General features: G+C 34.0%; 1 protein-coding gene across 1 annotated transcript; it reads right to left on the bottom strand.

Moving 5' to 3' along the window:
• Positions 1-660: 660 nt before the first annotated feature.
• Positions 661-20231, bottom strand: LOC113427125 (vomeronasal type-2 receptor 26-like). Its single transcript, XM_087947156.1, has 4 exons — positions 20046-20231; positions 15303-16163; positions 2727-2853; positions 661-1562 (listed from the first exon to the last, which is right to left on the bottom strand). Exons 1-4 carry the CDS (start codon positions 20214-20216, stop codon positions 661-663), a joined length of 2061 nt encoding a protein of 686 aa, XP_087803282.1. The 5' UTR covers positions 20217-20231.
• Positions 20232-20974: the final 743 nt, after the last annotated feature.

Here is a 20974-nt window from a genome sequence, read left to right as displayed (position 1 = left end):
AAGGGGCAGGGAATTTTCAATCTTTTTCCCCCTCTGGAATTCTAATTTGAAAACTCAATAGTTTGTGTGGAAATGAGATTTTTCCTCAGACTGATCTTTTTCTACTTAATGTAACATTTAACTGCATAGAATAGTTGGCATCAAATATAAATAGATGAAAGATTAATATATGGCAAGTCCTATATTTTTTAAGAAAATGTATCTACTGCTAAGATAATGAAGTAGTTGTGTTTCTTATGCAGTGCATCATTGGTGGGATTCAAATTTTTTTACTACCAGTTCTATGAGAGCATGCACGCAGCATTCAAAAACCACTCATTTTAAGCTTGAAATGACCTTCTATGTCAGTGCTGGTGAGTAAAACAGCTCTGCCATATGAATCAGCTGAGCTAAAAAACAGGAAAATAGGACAGGAAACAGCAGGAGCAGGTAGGCAGGGCAAACTGACCATTGAAGCTACCAGTTCACTAGAACTAGTGTGAACTGGCTGCATCCCAACACTGCAGTGCATACATGGATTATTTTAAGTTAAAAAATTGTATCTGAACAAACTTAACCAAATTTAAACCAGTTCATCTGAATAAAGCTTGAACTACAGACTAAGAAGTAAAATGCTGAATACATAAATAAATAATAATAAAAGAAACCTGGAATTTAAGTTTACTTTTGTTTCTTTACAAGTTGTTCCTTTCTATTCAAATCAGGCCTCAGCACAATAATGTAACATTTGGGGGGAAAGATGAAGCCCAGTAATCCAGCTGCAGAGGCCAAAATGGAGAAGATCTCCACAGCCACCATGTATTTCCCCTTGGTGCTCAAATAGGTAGGAACAAATGACACCCAGACACTACAAAAGACATACATGCTGAAGGTGATAAATTTGGCTTCATTAAAGCTATCAGGTAACTTCCTGGCAAGGAAGGCCACCATGAAGCTGATAGCACTCAAAAAACCCATATAGCCAAGGACAATATAAAACATGTAGGCTGAACCTTCATTACATTCTAGGACAATTTTATCAGATATTGAGTGCATGTCTGAATCTGGGAATGGAGGAGAAGTTGTTAACCATATACTACAAATGGTGATTTGCACTAGGGAGCAAGATAGGACAATAATATTATCCAGGCTTTTCCCCACCCATTTCCTCATTTTGGAACCTGGCTTGGTGGCCATGAAAGCAAGAACAACTATTGTGGTTTTCCCCAATATACAAGAAAGGGCAACAGAAAAGCTGATTCCAAAAGCAGTTTGTCGCATAAAACATTTTACTTGCTCTGGTTGCCCAATGAAGAGCAAAACACAAAGGAAAGAAAACAGAAGAGCAATAAGAAGAATATAGGTGAGGTTTCTGTTGTTAGCTTTGACAATGGGTGTGTCCTGGTGTTTAACGAAGATCCCCAGCACCACAACTGAGATGAAAGAAAAGAGGAAAGCAACACTGGTCAAGTTGATTCCCAAGGGTTCTTTGTAAGACAAGAAGACTGTGTGTTTTTTAATACACAGATTTTGGTCCTTGTTAGGGTAGTTTTCTTCCAGACATGAGAAACAGTCATCTAAATCTAAAAGAGGAAAAAAATGTGTCAGCTCAGGCTTCCTCAAAATTCAGAAGTATTGTATTACAGGACTCACCTTCATTATATTAATTGAATTGACTGATATCAACTCCTTAGAAAATACTGTGACATGATGTGAAATGATATGATTTGATTTGATATGCACATTTGATATTTGATTGAATCTCATACTATTGCTTTAGAGGAAACAAACCTTGATATTACACTGCATGCACAATTTTTGTAATTGTTTGTTTCTCAAGCATCCTTCCTCTGAATCCATCTGCCTTTTTGCTGATTATCTTCCCCTTGATCTTCACATAATGCATATTTTACTAATTGGTTTAAAACATGTATGTAGCTGCTCATCTTAGACCAAACTCCAGATATCTACCAGTCAAAAATTAAAACAATATCACTAATAAAACAACACCAACAATAATAGTCTCATGGGGGAGAATGTTCCATAGGGCAGGGATTGTCACAGAAATGGAATGCAATCAATGAAGAACATAGTGACTTCTTTTAGTGTTCTTTGCCTTTCACAATTATAAGAATGCATAATCAAAGCGCACCAACGTGCCTACCGTCCCTGTCCTATTGTTTCTCTTATTCTTTTATTTTTCTTATATGTACCCATTTCATGTATTCACAACTATGTATACATTTATACTTATTATCTTGTAAACAATTGACAAATCAAATAAATAAATAAAATAAATAAATAAATAAAGCTAGCCTGAACATTTGGTATACAGGATTCTACCTTAGGTGAAATGATCCTGAGTATTGTTTTGCAAGTATTGGAATTTATAAATATTGTGCTTTAATTTGAACACTCTCTTAAGTCTCTCCCTCTTTCTCTATCATACTGCAGTGTAGACTGATCTCTTCAAATCTATTGGCCACTGTATTGATCTCTGCAGTGCCTGGTATATGCATGGATCTCTATGGATTACCTATTATGTTCACTATACAGTATTTCAGTTTACCCAATTTATCCTTGTTTGATTTCATATTTGTGAGTTGGAGCCATTTTTACCTGGGACAATCTCAGGAATGTTCTGTTAAAAAAATTCTATTTTTAGGATCTGTAGGGATGATTGTATTTTGAACCTATTCACTTTCAGAGCTATAAGCTATGAACTTTTCTTTCATGGATTCTCTTACCTGTCTGGTTGGCAATTTTACCTTCTGGGCAAAGAAGGCATTTATAACAGCAAAATGGCTTCCCTTCTATTTTGATCTTGCTGTACCCCAAGGAGCAATGATCATTGCACAGAGAAAGAGGTTGTGTCTGTTAGTAAAGGAAAAAGCAATATATTTAGAATTTGAACATTAGCAATCTAAGACATTGCCATTTTAGAGGAATATTTCCTTTCCTTTTTTTATTAGAATTATCAATAATTTTATGTTAGTTTACTAGGCTTAGTTTACTCCTTAAAACATCCTTCTAGAATAATCAGGTATGTAAATAGAAAAATCTCTTGTTTATTTGATAAATATAAAAGATTTGTGTTACTTAACTCTCAAGGAGGAGCATATCAGATTAATTTTTCTTAGGCAAAATCCTCTTTGAAATCCTGTGTATGAAGAATTTTGCCTTTCATGTACTTGATTCCTTAATTTGTGCATCTGTTCAAGTGAGCCATTTAAATATCAGCTGAAGTATGTGAAGTGAACCATCCTTAAAAAAATGAATAAATGTTACCTGGTTAAAAATATTGGGCCAGACAATATTATTTGCTGATAGAGAGAGAAGGCTTTCAAATTGAACTGACGGATCTACTTTTCCAACTTTGACCCTAAGAAAGGATAGATTTTGGAAGGTGACCCAGTTGATAATATCAAAACCAGTTGCAACCTTCCCATTATGGTCAAAGAAAATTTTTTCTTCAAAACTGTTGTTAAATGAAACTTTTTTCAGGTAGTGATGAAGCTGAAGGGAAAAACATGACAGGAATTAATAAAAGTATTCAAGAATGGCAAAAATGTACAGCAATATTATTTTCCAAAGGTATTCTTGCATTCCCAAACTATCCTAATAATTACATTTATTCCTCACTTCCATTGGCAAGTGGTCAGAAGAATCACCATGAGAGACAAAGCTAGGAGGCTAACAGTGCTCTTTTTGTGTTTATCACACTGAAGTATTTGTCACCATAATCAGCAGCTTATCACCCATTTGGTACCATTTGGCAAAAATACCATCCACTTCTAACTTCTTCCTCAACATTATGCTTCTCCTCTCCATTTTGTAACTTTCATTGTCAGTGCATGAAACACCAACATTTTGTCTTTCTTCTCTTTCTCATAGTTATGTATATTTTTTAAAAGCTATTTTAAAATATTAGAGGAGGAGGGGCACATGCAGAAGGAGGAAATAATGATAATAATACAGGCACAAATCCTGTTTCAAAATTATTATTAGTGTTGATATAGAAATGCATGTAATTTTTCCAAATTTGTGTAAGGGAAAGAATTCTTCTTCCATCATCCTTAAATTGTTTAGAAGTGACAGTAGTACCATTACAAGGAAAGCTCCATGGAATATGTTTGCTTTTAGGGTCTTATGTTATGATATTTTATTTATTTATTTATTTATTTATTTATTTATTTATTTATTTATTTATTTATTTATTTATTTATTTTATTTGTCAATTGCTTACAAGATAATAGGTATAAGTATATACATAGTTATGAATACATGAAATGGGTACATATAAGAAAAATAAAAGAAACAATAGGACAGGGACAGTAGGCACGTTGGTGCGCTTATGCACACCCCCTACAGACCTCTTAGGAAAGGGGTGAGGTCAATAGTAGACAGTCTAAGGTTAAAGTTTTTGGGGTTTGGGGAAGAAACTACAGAGTCAGGTACAGTATTCCAGACATTGACCACTCTGTTGCTGAAGTCGTATTTCCTGCAATCAAGTTTGGTGCAGTTAACCTTGAGTTTGTATCTATTGTGTGCTCTTGTGTTGTTATGGTTGAAGCTGAAGTATTCATTGACAGGTAGGACATTGCAATGTATGATTTTATATACCATACTTAGATCAGACCGAAGACAGCGTAATTCAAGGTTTTCTAGTTCTAGAATTTCAAGTTTGGTGGCATAAGGTATTCTACAACAAGTAGAGGAATGGAGAACTCTTCTTGTGAAATATTTCTGGACTTTCTCAACTGTGCTAATATCAGATACGTAATGTGGGTTCCAGACCGATGAGCTGTATTCGACTATTGGTCCAGCAAATGTTTTGTATGCTCTAGTTAGTAGTGTGATATTACTAGAGAAAAAGCTATGTAGGATTAGGTTAACAACTCTTAATGCCTTTTGGGCTATATAGTTACAGTGGGCTCTAGCACTTAGATCATTAGAGATGAGTATTCCAAGGTCCTTTACAGAGCTTGGATCATCAACAAGATCTTGACTATTCAGCTTGTATTTTATTTTCTGATTTTTTTTGCCAATATGTAAGACAGACCATTTATTTGTTGAGATTTGAAGTTGCCATTTGTTTGACCATTCTGATACATAGTCAAGATCTTTTTGAAGGGTAGCAGTATTGTCTGTGGTATTGAACAGCTTTACATCATCAGCGAAAAGAATGCAATTGCTCTTAATATGATCACAAAGGTCATTTATGTAGAGTATGAAGGGAGTTGGTCCTAGAACACTGCCTTGGGGGACACCACTATTGACAGGTACAGAATTTGATAGGACACTCCCAATTTTTACCATTTGTTGTCTGTTTGACAGGAATGCTTCTATCCAGTTATGCAGTTGTCCAGAGATACCATAAGATTTTAGTTTTAGGAGTAGTTTGTCGTGTACCACTAAATCAAAGGCTTTACAGAAGTCTATGTAGATTGCGTCTATTGCTTTGCCCTGATCAAGTTGTGTAGTCCATATGTTTTTGCAGTGTAAGAGTTGCAGATTACAGGATAGTTTTTTTCTGAAACCAAATTGTTTATTACAGAGTAGGTTGTTTGTCTCTAAGTGGAGAATAATGGATTGGTTAATAATTGATTCCATGACTTTACAGGTGATGCAGCATGAAGAGATTGGTCTGAAATTTTCAATTAGACTGGGGTCTCCCTTTTTGAAGATGGGGATGACTGTGGCTTGTGACCCTAGGTTAGGCAAGGAGCTGGTCCTGAAAGATTTTTCAAAGATTATGCTTAAAGGTTCGGCTATGGCAGTGGATAGCTTTTTTAAGAAGTAGGCACATATTCAGTTCTCCATAAAAGTCTCGGATAATTGCCTTTTTCTCCTTATTACCATAGCACATTTGGCCTTGATCATCTATTAACTGTAGTATTTTCCTTGATTCTTTCTCTTTTCTCAGTTTATATGCTAACCTGGCCTATTTACATCTTCAAAATAGTTCTGTTTAGCACTTCTAATTTTTTGTGCCAGTTCTTCTTTCTCTACCTGACCCATTTTATGTTTAGTTATGTCCATTTTGAGTTTAATATCTTTTTTCTGTGGCATTTTCTGTAATTCTTTTTCCAGTTTTTTGTAGTCATCTTCTAGAGCTTTGATGGTTTGCCTCTTCCTAATGCTCTTTTTCTTTGTATAGTCTATTATTAATCCTCTCGCATATGCCTTCATTGTATCCCAAACATTCTGTGTTGAAGTATCTTCTTTTTTATTTTCACTAAAGAAGAGGGCCAATTCTTTTTCCATCCATTGTGTGAAGTCTTTTTCCTTTAAAATAGTATTATTTAATGTCCATCTAGATCTTCTTTTTTGTCCTTTCCATTTAATTGTCATTGGATTATGGTCTGCCCATGTACTTGTTTCAATATTTATTTCTTGAGTATTAGATATTAATTCTGTTGAGATCCAAATCATATCTATTCTGGACCATGATAAATGTCTATTTGAATAAAAAGTATATTGTTGAGTTTTAGCATTTCTTTCTCTCCATATATCTTTTAAATTTAATTAATCTATCATCTTGAAAAAGGATTTAGGGAGAGTCTTTCTATTTTGTCTTGATGCTGTTGCTGTATAGTCCAGTTTATTATTTATTTTATTTTATTTATTTGATTTGCCAATTGTTTACAAGATAATAAGTATAAGTGTATACATAGTTGTGAATACATGAAATGGGTACATATAAGAAAAATAAAAGAAGAATAAGAGAAACAATAGGACAGGGACGGTAGGCACATTGGTGCGCTTATGCACGCCCCCTACAGACCTCTTAGGAAAGGGGTGAGGTCAATAGTAGACAGTCTAAGGTTAAAGTTTTTTGGGTTTGGGGAAGAAACTACAGAGTCGGGTAGAGTATTCCAGACATTGACCACTCTATTGCTGAAGTCGTATTTCCTGCAATCAAGATTGGTGCGGTTAACTTTGAGTTTGTATCTATTGTGTGCTCTTGTGTTGTTATGGTTGAAGCTGAAGTATTCATTGACAGGTAGGACATTGCAATGTATGATTTTATATACCATGCTTAAATCAGACCGAAGACGGCGTAATTCAAGGTTTTCTAGTTCTAGAATTTCAAGTCTGGTGGCATAAGGTATTCTACAACGAGTAGAGGAGTGGAGAACTCTTCTTGTGAAATATTTCTGGACTTTCTCAATTGTGCTAATATCAGATATGTAATGTGGGTTCCAGACTGATGAACTGTATTCGAGTATTGGTCTAGCAAATGTTTTGTATGCTCTGGTTAGTAGTGTGATATTACCAGAGAAAAAGCTACGTAGGATTAGGTTAACAACTCTTAATGCCTTTTTGGCTATGTAGTTGCAGTGGGCTCTAGCACTTAGATCATTAGAGGTGAGTATTCCAAGGTCCTTTACAGAGCTTGGGTCATCAACAAGATCTTGACTATTCAGCTTGTATTTTATTTTCTGATTTTTTTTGCCAATATGTAAGACAGAGCATTTATTTGTTGAGATTTGAAGTTGCCATTTGTTTGACCATCTACAATTCCATTAAAATCTCCCATCATAACTATGTTAATATAGTCCAGTCCCATTGTTTTCATATGTAATTTTTTATAAAATTCTTCTTGTTTATCGTTCGGGGCATAAATTGCAACCAGGAGTGTTTTTGTATTGTTATCCACTATTTCAACCATTAATACTCTTCCGTCTTCATCAGTATAAATCAGTTTTGCTGGAATAGTTTCTTTAATGTACAAGACCACTCCTCTTTTCTTACAATGAGTCAGAGAAGTAAAAATTTTCCCTAATTTTGGTCGTATCAATAATTGTTGATGTTTTTTAATGTGTACTTCTTGTAAGCAAATTATGTCAAATTTTGACTTCTCTAATTTATGAAAAAAAATTCTTCTTTTGGTAGCTGAATTCAGTCCATTTATATTCATAGAAATCAATTTTTTTTTCCTCCATGATTATATTTTGTATTTAGGTCTAACAGCTCTCATAGATCTTACTTCACTTTGTTCTTTGGTCTCCACTTGTCCACCTACTGCACCTTCTTCTTTTCCCATTCCCATTTGATCCTCTTGAGGTTCGGTTGGGATGATCTCTTTTTCTGTCTCTATTTCTCTTCTTTCAAAAAATTCATTGTAGAATGTTTCTGCTTTCTCAATTGAGTCAATTCTGTGTCTCTGTTCTTGCCATGTAAACATTAATCCTTCTGGAATCAGCCATCTGTAATTCACCTCTTTTTTCAATAGCATTTTAGTCAGGAATCGATATTCTCTTCTCATCTCTCTCACTTTTCTGGGTACTTGTTTTAAGACCACAATCTCTTTGTCTTTATATTTCAACGCCTTCTCTCTTGCCACTTGTAATATTTGTGTTTTAATAGTTTTTTTGGTAAATCTGACATGGACCTCTCTTGGTAGATTGTTCCTCATCACATATCTTGTGAAGACTAGGTATATCTCATCTACTCCATCCATCATCTTTTCCTCTGTTATTCCCAGAGCTCCAGCCAAGATTTCTATCATTACTGCAACCAAATTTTGTCCTTTTTCTTCCTCTATATTTTGGAATCTGAGATAAAATTCTGACCTGTCCATCTCCCACTTCAACATCCCACTTTTGTCTTGTTCAACCATTGTTAATCTGCTATCGATATTTCCAATTGTCTCGTCTCTTTCTCTTCAATTTTTTGGAGTCTCTCATCATATTTCACCATCATTTGTTGAATATTTTTCATCAGTCTTCCCAATTCTTTGTTCAATACTCTCCGTTCTTTGTTCAATACTCGTTTTAAGTTCTTGAATTCCTTGCATAACCATCGTTAAATCCACTTGTGCTTTATCTTGCTTCACCATTGTTAAAAGTCATCCTCCAGCTGATGGGGAGGCAGGAGCAGAAGTTGAAATGCCAGAAGGTAAAATTTTCTTACTCATTTAGGTAGCTCAGGGTCTTCAAGCTCTTTTAATCCAGTTAGTAGAGTGGCCAATTATAATCCAGTTAGGAAAAAGGAAAACATAAGAAAAAGCCAGTAAAAAATTAAAAGCCCAAAATTAAAAAGAAAAAAAAAATTAAAAGGAGGAGGTTCTTCAGGTTCTTCTAGACCTTAATCCTATTGTGGAATAGTCAGTTATGATTCAAAAATAAAAATTAAAAATAAAGAGAAAAAGAATAAAACCCAATAATATTAAAAAATAATAAGAAAAGAAAAAAAGAAAAGGATTCTTCAGGTTCTTCACACCTTAATCCAATTGAAAGGTCTCAAAAAATAAAAAATAGCCATAAAAGTGAATCAAAAATGGAAATGGAAAAGGCAAAAGTCCCAATAAGAAAAAGATATTCTAAGGCTTTCCCTTTAAAAAAAAATAGAAATAAAATAAAATAAAAAATAAATATACAAATATTACAAGATACTGTGGGATTGCAGAGGAGGGATAAGAAAGCTAAGAGAAAAAAAAAGAGAAGCACACTGCGTTTTATTTAATTACCCAAGGCTCTTATTATGGCTTCTCCACAAATTTCAAAGCCAAGCTTCAGATATTCAATTGATAGTAGAAGTCCCAAAGAACACCTGTAAAAACATTCTCCAGTATTCTTCCCTCTATCTTATCAAATTCCAGTGTCCTTGAGTATTTTCAAGCCTCTAGTTGGCAGTGTTACAAAGTTTCTTTAATCCACTCCCCCTTCTTTCCCATAAAAGGCCTAATAGAAAAAATATATACATGTATGTGTGTGTGTGTGTGTGTGTGTGTGTGTGTATATATGTATATATGTATGTATGTATGTATGTATGTATATATATATATATATATATATATATATATATATATATATATATATATATATATATATATATATATATATATATGGTGTTCGGCTTGGTTCGGGTATTTTCCCACGTCATTGTAGTTCTTTTAAAGTTGTAGCAACGTTTCAGCAGAATCTCATCTGCCATCATCAGGCTTCTGTATTGTGTCCGTCTGTGGGTCAGACTTTTACAGTGGTTTCAGATTTAAATTTGGGGCAGCCTATTATATATATATATTATATATATATATATATATTTTATATATATATATATATATATATATATATATATATATATATATATTACTATATATATATATATATATATATTATATATATATTACTAAAGGAGCCTCTGTTCTAAAAAATATAAACAGTCAAAAAGGAGAAAAAAAAAAAGGAGAAAAAAGAATGGGTAAATATAAGAGAAAAACCAGTCTAGTTACAATTACTAGATCGCAATAGAAGTTCAGTAAAGAAGAAAAAAAAAAGTAAAAGTAAAAAGCCAAGCCTCACTTTGACATTTCTCTTTAGAAAATCGCTGCTAAGTCAATTTTGTCAAGTTTTGTCAAAAATCTTACAGATTTCTTCTCATTCTAGAGTGTCCTTAAGTCCCAAATAATAATAATAAAAAAGTATATATAAACAAGAGGATCTTGATGAGGAAAAAATTAAACAGTATTTACAAAATGATAACCTACCTAAGATACCTGAAGAGACTGAAAAAATGTTAGAAAGTACTATAACAATGATGGAACTAACTGAAGCATTCAACAGACAGAATAATGGAAAAGCACAAGGTCCAGATGGGCTTCCGGCAGAATTTTATAAAACACTACAAGAATCGTTGAGCATTCCACTGCTAGAAGTCATGAACGAAGTTATGTTAAATAAGAAAATACCTAAAACATGGTCAGAAGCTTATATTACACTTATTCCAAAAGAAGGGGCCAATCCATTACAAATTAAGAACTATAGACCTATTTCTTTACTGAATGCAGACTATAAAATTTTCGCTTCAATTTTGGCAGAAAGGCTTAAAAAATACTTAAATAACTTTATTCACCCTGATCAGAATGGATTCTTACCAAAGAGACAAATTAAAGACAACATGAGGGTAATTCTGGACACTTTGGAATATTATGAGGCGCATCCTGAAAAACAAATGGCTTTGATATTTCTCGATGCCCAAAAGGCATTTGATAATGTGAACTGGAGATTTATGTTACTATTACTGGAACAGATGGGCTTTGCCAGAAAATTTATTCAAGCAATAGAAGCCATATACTATAAGCAAATGGCAAAAGTAATGATAGAGGGAGAATTTACAGACTCTATTAATATAAGAAAAGGCACAAGACAAGGATGCCCATTATCACCTTTGCTATTTGTACTGACTTTGGAAGTGTTGAATAGAAATATTAGAGAAAACCAAAATATAAAAGGAATGAAAGTCAAAAAGGAGGAATTTAAATTGCAAGCCTTTGCGGATGACCTGGTTTTCATTTTGGAAGACCCTCTAGACTAGAGACAGCTTTAAAACTATTGGAAAAGATAGAGACGTACGGTGAGATAGCTGGTTTGAAAATAAATAAAGATAAAACAAAGATTCTGACAAAGAACATGTTATTAAGACAAAGAGAAGAACTGGCAGATCTATTGAAAATTCAAGTTACGAATAAGGTTAAATATTTGGGGATACATTTGACACCAAGATGTACTACATTGAAAGAGAATAACTATATTAAACTTAAACAGCAGATAGCATCTGATCTGAAGAAATGGGAAAACCTACAACTGTCATTGATAGGTAGAATTTCAACAATCAAGATGAATATTTTACCCAAAATTTTATATTTGTTCCAAACAATACCAATTCGGCTTGGCAAAGATTATTTTGAAGAATTAAATAAAATTGTGTTGAAGTATATATGGCAAGGTAAGAAAGCGAGAATAAAATTAAAACTTTTACAAGATGCTAGAACTAGAGGAGGATTTGGCCTTCCTAATTGGGAGTTGTACTACCAAGCTGCAAATTTAATGTGGGCCAAAGAATGGATAACATTAAGAAAGACTAGATTGTTGACATTAGAAGGACATGATTTATTACTGGGCTGGCATGCTTTTCTGTGGTATAAGGGAACTAAAACACAGGGCTATTTTAGAAGACATCATATACGGGAGTCTTTATGGTTGAACTGGGAGAAAATTAAGAGACAATGTTATTTGAAAATCCCAGTTTGGTTATCAACTATTGAAGCTTTTTCTTATCCTATAACATATAAGAAGGAACAAACAGTTAGATATGGGGAAATATTGGATGAAAAGGGTGAACTTAAAACGATGCAAAATCTAGAAGAACAAGGTATAAAGATGAATTGGTTTTCATATGCGCAAATACACTCAAGGTATCTTAAAGATTCTAAAACAGAGGGATTTTATGATAAATTGACTGACCTAGATAGGATTTTGTCAGGTACTGATGAAAAAGTGATCAAAAAATTATATAGTTATTTGCTGGAAATTAAATTAGAGGAAGAACAAGTTAAAGAAACGATGATTGCTTGGGGGAAGAATTTTGGATATGGGATTGATTTAGAGAAATGGCAAAAATTGTGGTCTCAAAATTATAAAATGACAATGTCAACAGCATATAAAGAAAATTTGTATAAGATGTTTTACAGGTGGCATTTCCCCCCGACAAGAATAGCAAGAATGTTCAAGAATAAATCTGAAAAGTGCTGGAAATGTCATCAGATACCTGGCTCATATTACCATATGTGGTGGACTTGTGAGGACGCTAGAAAATATTGGACTAGAATTCGCATATGGTTGGAAAAAATGACAAAGAAACATATAGAGTTGAAACTGGAGATTTTTTTATTAGGAGTCTTACCTGATATATATAATAAAAATTTGAAGTATTTGATTGTAAATGTATTAACAGCGGCTAGGATTGTATTTGCTAAAAATTGGAAGAGTGAGAAAATACCATCAGAGGAAGAAATTATTAAGAAAATATTGGAATGTGCTGAAATGAGTAGATTGACATTTGAAATTAGAGAACAAGAAGATAAACAATTTTATGAAGTTTGGGACCTTTTCTATCAATGGCTAGATAATAACATATGATAATAGAATATTTAGAAACTTAGGAAATAATGAATATATACTTCTTTTCTTTTCTTTTTTTTCTTTCTTTGATACTATTTTTATAAAATTTTATTAAGATAGACTTGGTATGACTTTATGATTTGTTATAAATTAAATTAAGTAAATTATAGTTATCTCGTTAAAGTATGAATTAATAAAATTATAGTCAAATGATTGTTTAATAATGATATCAGGCTATATAATTGTTGATTGATAATATGAGCTATTATTTAATATAACTACAATGGAGACTATGAAATGGATGAACAAAAAAAGTGGTAAACCAAACGATACACTGTAAATTTATGAAGGAGGATGATGCTTTTATGTTTTATGTTTTATGTGCTTTTGTTCGTTGTTAAAATCAATAAAACTTTTTTTTTTAAAAAAAAGAAGTAGGCACATATTCCATCCGGTCCAATAGATAGAGATGGTTTTAGATTGCGTAGTTCTTTTTCAACATTGTCTTCTGTAAAATCAATATGTATTAGATCATTGTAGTTGTCTGTGGTTTGGCTAGGAAATATTGGGCATGATCCATTGCTGTTTACAAATACTGAGCCAAAGTATGTGTTAAAGATGTTGGCTTTAATGGTGTCGTCGTTGCAGTCTTTACCACTAGGTCCTATTAGGGGTGGGATGGACCTTGAGTCTTTTAGTTTGGTGTTTACAAAATTGTAAAAAGTGCGGGTGGAATTGGTGCGCAGAAGGTTTTCCTCTTGTTTAATGTGATATTTGGTGCATTCAGATATGGGGGACACACAATAGTTTGCTTAACTGACTAACTTTATTGCTGCAAACCAGAACCAGTAGAATTTATCATTTATATTTTAGAGAGTCACTAAATGCTCCCTTCTTATTAAGATCTCTCCCAATATACTAAAGAGAGATGTCATGTCCTTGTCGGAATCTGAATTCCAAGGAGGAAGATGAACAGCTGACAGGGAGTGGGAGTGTGGCTCCGTTGGTTGTGGAGGAAACTGGCTGGGCAGAACATGGAAGAGGGAGTCCAGAACAAGACCCAGGCCCACCTCTTCTTCATCCTAGGGCATGAAGGGGGGAATGGAGAAGAGAGCAACATGGGTTGCATGGCTTACAGGGAAGGAAGAGGCCCTGATTCCCATCATTAGCCACAGCTGAGAAGTGAGTTTAAAAGAAATGCATGCAGAGTTTGGCAGCTGCTGGGAGCAAATGTGAATTTATCTTGTGTTGACTTTGCTTATTTGTGCTCCTGGCATCTTCCCAACCAAGTGGAGTTATTGCCATGCCTTCACGTCTGGAATTCTTGCTCTTTCCCTATCAGACTAATTACCTCATTTTGCCTTGATTGACTTATAGTTACAGTTTTTGTTGACCACATTTTGGACTTGATTCTCTGCAGCCAAAGGCTGTTCCTGGGACAGTTTTTTTTTTCCAGCCAGAAGGTAACCAGGACATTGGGGACAAAGTTGGAGCTAATAAAGGGACTTCTACTGATTATCTGACTGTGTTACCTTTGTGCCATGTCTCAGGTCATCACAAGTGAGAGCAAAAATAAGTTTTTGACTCTACTATATCTAATGGCCTTTTTTCCAATTCTCAACATTAAATATTCATAGAAACCTAGCCTCTTGCAATTAAAAAAAGCTGGGATAAAATTTTCTGCGCATTCTGATCCACCTGTCCTTCCTCTAGCATTATGCTAAAACTGGTTTCTACAAAATTTGTGAACAATGGTAGATATGGAAGCAAAATCATCTCCTACATTAGTAGGCCAGTTTGGTCTAGAGGTTAAGGCAGCAGAATAGGAAGCAGGAGACCATGAGTTCTAGTCCTGCCTTGGGCATGAAAGCCAACTTGGAGACATTGGACCAATCACCTCACCTCACAATGTTGTTATGGGGAAAATAGGAATACAGGATACAGAATAACAGAGTTGGGAATTACCTTGGAAGTCTTCTAGTCCAACTCCCTGTTCAAGCATGAAACCTTACACCATTCCAAACAAATTGCTGTCCAATCTCTTCTTAAAAACATCAAGTGTTTGAGCACCCACAATTTCTGAAGGCAAGTTATCCCATTGATTAATTGTTTTCACTGTCAGGAAATTTCTCCTAAAGTCTAGGTCTTTTTGATTGCTATTCATTTCTTTTTATCTTCCCTTCAGGTGCTTAAGAGGAAGAAAATACATTGGATATGTTCTTTGCCTGAAGTCATTTGTGATAATATTAAAAGAGGGAGGGAGGGAGGGAGGGAGAGAGAGAAGAAAGAAAGAAAGAAAGAAAGAAAGAAAGAGAGAGAGAGAGAGAGAAAGAAAGAAAGAAAGAAAGAAAGAAAGAAAGAAAGAAAGAAAGAAAGAAAGAAAGAAAGAAAGAAAGAAAGAAAGAAAGAGCATACCTTCCATACATGATGATTGAAAAGCTTCTGTTTCTCACTATCTGCTGCTGATATGTGATATTTGGAATGGGATGTAAGGAAAGCTTGTAGACCATGTGCTACAGCAGAGACTGCATTGTAGACACTGTAACTTTGTCCAGTCATACTCAATTCAAAAACAGAGTGTGGAAGAGCCTCTAATTTCTCTTCCCCAGTGCACCATTTCTCCGACTTTGGGTTTAAAATGGATTTTGAGAAAGAGCATTCAAAGGCTTGCTCCCAAAAAACTTTTGAAAAACTGTCTTCATTTTTGGAAACACTGTTTCTCATCTGAAGAAATCTATTAAACCCTAATGCTTCTTTTGATGAAACCACAAAAGAAAGAGCACCATGGATAAAATCCATATTCCAGTCTCTTTGAAATGGAATTGAAGTATACTCCATCTGGGCTGGGAAAATCCAAACTTTGTCTTTCCTCTCAACTGTGACTTCCCAATATTCTGAAACAGAGATCATTCTGAAAAGAGCCATGACCTGATTCTCACAATATACAATCACAACACTGGATGTACTTCTCATAATGACTTTGCATACTTTAACAAAATTATTGATTTGTTCTCCCATCTCATTTGAAAAAGCTACTGTTGGAAACACCTTAATATAATCAAAGCAGATTCCATTTTGGAAAAACATGATAAGTACTTCCCTCAGAAATTGTTCACCAATTTCATTTTCTTGAAAAATTATCCCAATCCAGGTCCACTTAAAATGAAGCAGCAACTGGAGAATCCCTGTAATTTGAAGTTGTTCATTTGGAAACATCTGATAGACAAAAGCTGTATGAATCACATTATCCATCACTGGAGCAGAGCCATATGTGAACTTAGGAGAAAAAGAAAATGCAAAATTAGGCATATGAATTTGATATAGTTAAATCTGACTAAATCATACAGTTACTTTGATTTTAAGCCTTATATAGTACTCATTGAGGATGTTACTCTAATTTCTTTGAAATTAATGGCCCAAGATGGTCACCATTTTTGGAAATCCATTGGTTCTAAAAATGTTATGATGCAATTTGATCATCTTCAATGTGGGCAGAATTCATTAGATTTGGGAAAACAGTGAAGTATTATGTAGAACCATGGTGGAGCAGTAGCTAGAGTGCAGAACTGCAGACTACTTCTACTGGCTGCCAGCTGCCTGCAAGTTGGCAGTTCAAATCTCCTCAAGCTCAAAGTGAACTCAGCCTTTCATCTTTCCGAGGTGGGTAAAATGAGGTCCCAAATTGTTGGGGGCAATATGCTGACTCTGTAAACCACTTAGAGAGGGCTGAAAAGCTCTCTGAAGTGGTATATAAGTGCTATTGCTATTGCTAGATAGGCTCTCTCCAGGGAGCATCAGAGAGGTCTAAAAAATGGTTAGAGTAGATGTACAGGATTGATCTAACATTTTTATTTCTTTTCTACCACACTTCTTGTGTCTTTGGAATCACCACACTGCTGCTCCATCCAGACAAAATAATGGAGACAAATGGCTAACAAACAATTCCTTTGGCAGAATTTGATGATCTATGTAACTTCTTAAGGTTTTTTTTACACCAAATTTCCATTAGTTAAAAATTTAAAAATAATGCCTCATTGCACTATTTTGTTATTCCTTTATGATTTCACAAAACTTACCACATCACAGCAGACTTTTCTAACATGATTTTTGTAAGATTGCTAAGAAACACTATCATATTTATAAGACACTTTTTTCTAAAAGTTCAGGTTGAAGAACAAAAAATGTTGGTGCATATGTTGTAGAATGAACACATTGCTTGAAGCAATCATATTTTTTTCCTGGGTGAAACTATTGTAACGGTGATTATCTAAACTACAGCTATCTATATTATATTATTACTTCTTATCAACCAAAGATATTTGACACGGAAGTAGTACTCCTGGACTTCCGGTTTGTCGGCTTCGCGAGCGGCAGGGATTTGCGAAGCTGCGCGATCCCTGCCGCGCTAGCCGTTTTTGGGGCTCCGACCCAGCCGGGTGCGAGCTAGGCTGCCCTGCAGGGGCAGCTGAAGGTAGGGGGATCCGGAGAAGGGTTTGGGGGTGCTGCAGACCCCCTCCCTGGCCGGCAGAACCCCCTTTTCCCAGGACGGTGCAGCGGCGGTCCGTAATGGCCGCCACAAAGAAGCTGGCAGCCGGGTAAGAATGCGCAGGAGGAAGTGGAGAAAGTGATTGAGAGGAGAAAGTTTTTCTTGGCTCCTAGGACTCTAAGACATATTTAATAAAATTCCTGAATAGTATGACTTTCTGAATAATACCTGCCAGAAGAGGAAAAAGCGGCTGCTGGAAGGTGCTGAAAGGATAGCTTTCCCTCTTTTCCTACGGAATAAATAACTGGATATTAAGAAACCTATTTTTTTAGGTGGAAATTGGATTTAAGCGATGAGTGGGAAGAGAGAGGATTAAAAAGAAAATATTTGTATGCTAAGATTTGTTGGAGCAGATGCCTTAAGGATTTGAAGACTAGAATATATTGTAACAAGACTTTTAAACAGATTTGGACTTTCTTTCTCTTTGATTGATATCACCCCAGAAAGAGAAAGTGAGAACTCTGCCTTGGTTTGGACTGATTGATAACTTTGGGACTGTTTTATCTTTTTTATTTTCTTTTGAATATTCTGGTTGTTGTAAGAAGAAAGAAGGAGAAAAGAAAAGAAAAGATTTATAATGGCTCTTTCTGTTGAGGAACTGAGAAATGGTGTGGAAGAAGCTTTTCTTTTCTTAGAAATGGCGCTTACTAATTATCAACAAAAATTACAACAGATGAAGACAGCAGAGGAACAAGAAAGAAAGGAAGGAGCCATCTTTAATGAATCTCAGAATTTGATCCAGAAAAAAGGAAGAGAGAAAGAAAAGAAAAGAAGAGAAAAGAAGAAAACTAAAGGATTTAAGGACTTAAGATCTAAAACAACATTTAAGAAAGGGAAAAATAAAGTGCAAAACCAATATGATGAGTGTAAACAAAGGGGAAAAGAAATACGACAGAGAAGGGAAGCCGGTAAGGCAGAGGCTAGAAGAAGGGGGGGTAGAAAGGTTTGTTGGGAAAAGAAAGAAAGGGAAAAGGTGGAGAAAAGCTACAACGTTTTGAAATTGAATGGAAAAAAAGGAATTTTTTATGGATAATGGATAAAGTATAATTTTTTTAAAAAAAAAAGATTTTGCAAGGTACATAAGATGAGATGGTAGTATTGCAATGGTTTAAGAGTTGATAAGAGATTAAAATGTTAAAATGTTTAAAAATGATTGGTATTAAAACTTAATAATAGGAGAGGTTTAGAATATTGTTTTAATTAAAGAGTTTAATAAAATTATGGTATTGATGTTATTATAAAATTTTTATTATAGTATTTCTTTTAATATTTGGATTTATTCTCTAATTATGCATTTAATTGTGTTGGATGTATTAGTTAGATAGAATGTACCAAGCAAAATCTGATTGGGTATTAGATATTATTTTAAAGATTAATTTGATTAACTTAGGGGGAGATAGAAAGGCATCATACTCTGATTAATGATTTCAGGAGAAACTGATTTTCTTTTTTTTTTATAAGGGATGAGACAAAGGGATGATAAAAAATGGACAAAAGATACAAATATAATGATTCAAACTAAGATGATTAATTAAGGTAGAATTAAGAAGTGTGAAATATGTGGAGAAGTTAATATAGAAGGCTTAGAATGGTAAATAAAATAAGTAATGATATGTAAGATGAGCATGAATATAATTGAAGTCCATGAAGAGAGAGACACCTGGGTCCAAGTTACTTTCCAAAAAGATATTTTTTTATGTTTTGTGTGTTGTGTGTATATGTCTTTTTTGGGGGGAGAATTGGTAAAAACTTGTAGAAATATAGAATGAGAATAATGGTAACTAAGTCAGAAAGAAACAGATGAAATAATAATAATGATATTGAATAAGAGTAAAGAGAAGTAAAGAGAAATTGAATAAGAGGTTTTGGTATATTATATGGAAATGGTTTAAAACAGAATCATAATTTATCTGACTTGTTAAATTTATAAGGGAAAAAGGTTTAAACATGTAATGAATAATGATAATTTGTGTGTTTTAAAAATTAATAAAACTTGTTTTAAAAAGGAAGTAGTACTCCTGTCCATTATTATAACTATATTATATTACTTCTATATCTTCTGTATAATTATAATTGCCATCTAGGGGCAATTTCCAAATCTTATCAAATGAACTGTTTCAGATTTCACTGAGGGATAGGGAAAACAAAGGATCAGGAAAAAAACTTACTAGTTTCAACAGAAGAGTTATCTGCAGGTAAACCAAAATGATATTTTGAAATATTTGTATGAATAAAATACACATTACAAAATAAATGTATAAATCACCATTCAGTCATACATTCTTTCTTTATTATAAGTGAATGACTTTTATCTCCAAGACATATAATATGTTTCAATTTCTTCTCAGATTAGTTTTTGTTATTACCTAACTAGTTTCACGGAAATCAACAGAGATATTTCAAAGTGAAAAAAATGTCTCTTTGAAGCAAAGATTCATCTTGTTATCTTTTTTAAAAAAAAATGGAAACAAGATCCTCAAACTCAGCATAATTTTCAAGCCAGATGTTACTAATGTTCGATTAACATTAATTTACAACCAATCCAGAAAGTTTCTGTAAAGAGGAACTCACATTTCAATAGGATTTTTGCTTTTACTTTAAGCAGGTTTTACCTGTGGAATCTTGTAAATGCTCAGAATGTTGGCCATAACCTGAGAGATATGAGAATTGGGTCCAGCAATAACACAAATTGAGTTTTGGTTGGTGCTGCATTTATAATTAGGAACAAATCTGTCATGTGAAGAAAGAAGCTCCATAGAAGCAAGGTAGGTCCACGTTGCCATGAAATAACTATTAAATATCCCAAAACCCAGAGTGATGTTTGGCAAGATCTGAGAATTTTCATTGATTTCCTTTACAGCAAAGACCAAGGACAAAATATGCAAGTAGTTCTGTTGTAATAAACTTCAAGGGAGAGTAATGCATCTGTTACAATGACTGCATTTCCAAAGAGACAATTTATTACATTTCAATTTATTAATCTTTGTCAACAGCAATAAGCAAAAATAAACTCTGAAACCCCCCCAAGGATAGACAATCTGTAGAAAAAAAACTTGTCCTCTCTATGCCATAAATTCAATATAGATCCAGCTATTTGGCACATAACCTCTTTGGTATCCATATCTTTGACTACACTAAATTATCTTTTGCAATGTTTGATAGTATTGGGATATTTCTATCTCATTTTGAAAGAACAGATGTTTTATGTTGAGCCTTATTAGGAGTGGTAATTTCTAAAACCTATAAAGGAAACATTGTCCAGTCATTGTCCAGAGTTTTTGACTAGAGAAGGGTTAAGTTTCAGATGGACTAGACCCCAACACTTGTCAAGGGAAAATTCAGTGGAAGACACAAAATCCTTTCTAAATATTGTAAAAGTAATGGACAACTATTGGCTGGGCAACTATTAGATCTCTTCCTATTTTTCACTGATGAATTCCAGGCAATAAATCAATAAAAAAATAGTGACATAGATCCAAAACTATAAACATAGACACATAATGGGCATCGCGACGATACGGCATGCAATCTTGGAGATCTG

The sequence above is a fragment of the Notechis scutatus genome, chromosome Z (assembly GCF_049901735.1).
Source record: "Notechis scutatus isolate UNSWTSFEM ecotype Mainland chromosome Z, rNotScu1.2, whole genome shotgun sequence".
Taxonomy (NCBI): Eukaryota; Metazoa; Chordata; class Lepidosauria; order Squamata; family Elapidae; genus Notechis; species Notechis scutatus.
The sequence above is the reverse complement of the archived record's forward strand: the minus strand, read 5'-3'. Positions and strand labels throughout refer to the sequence as shown.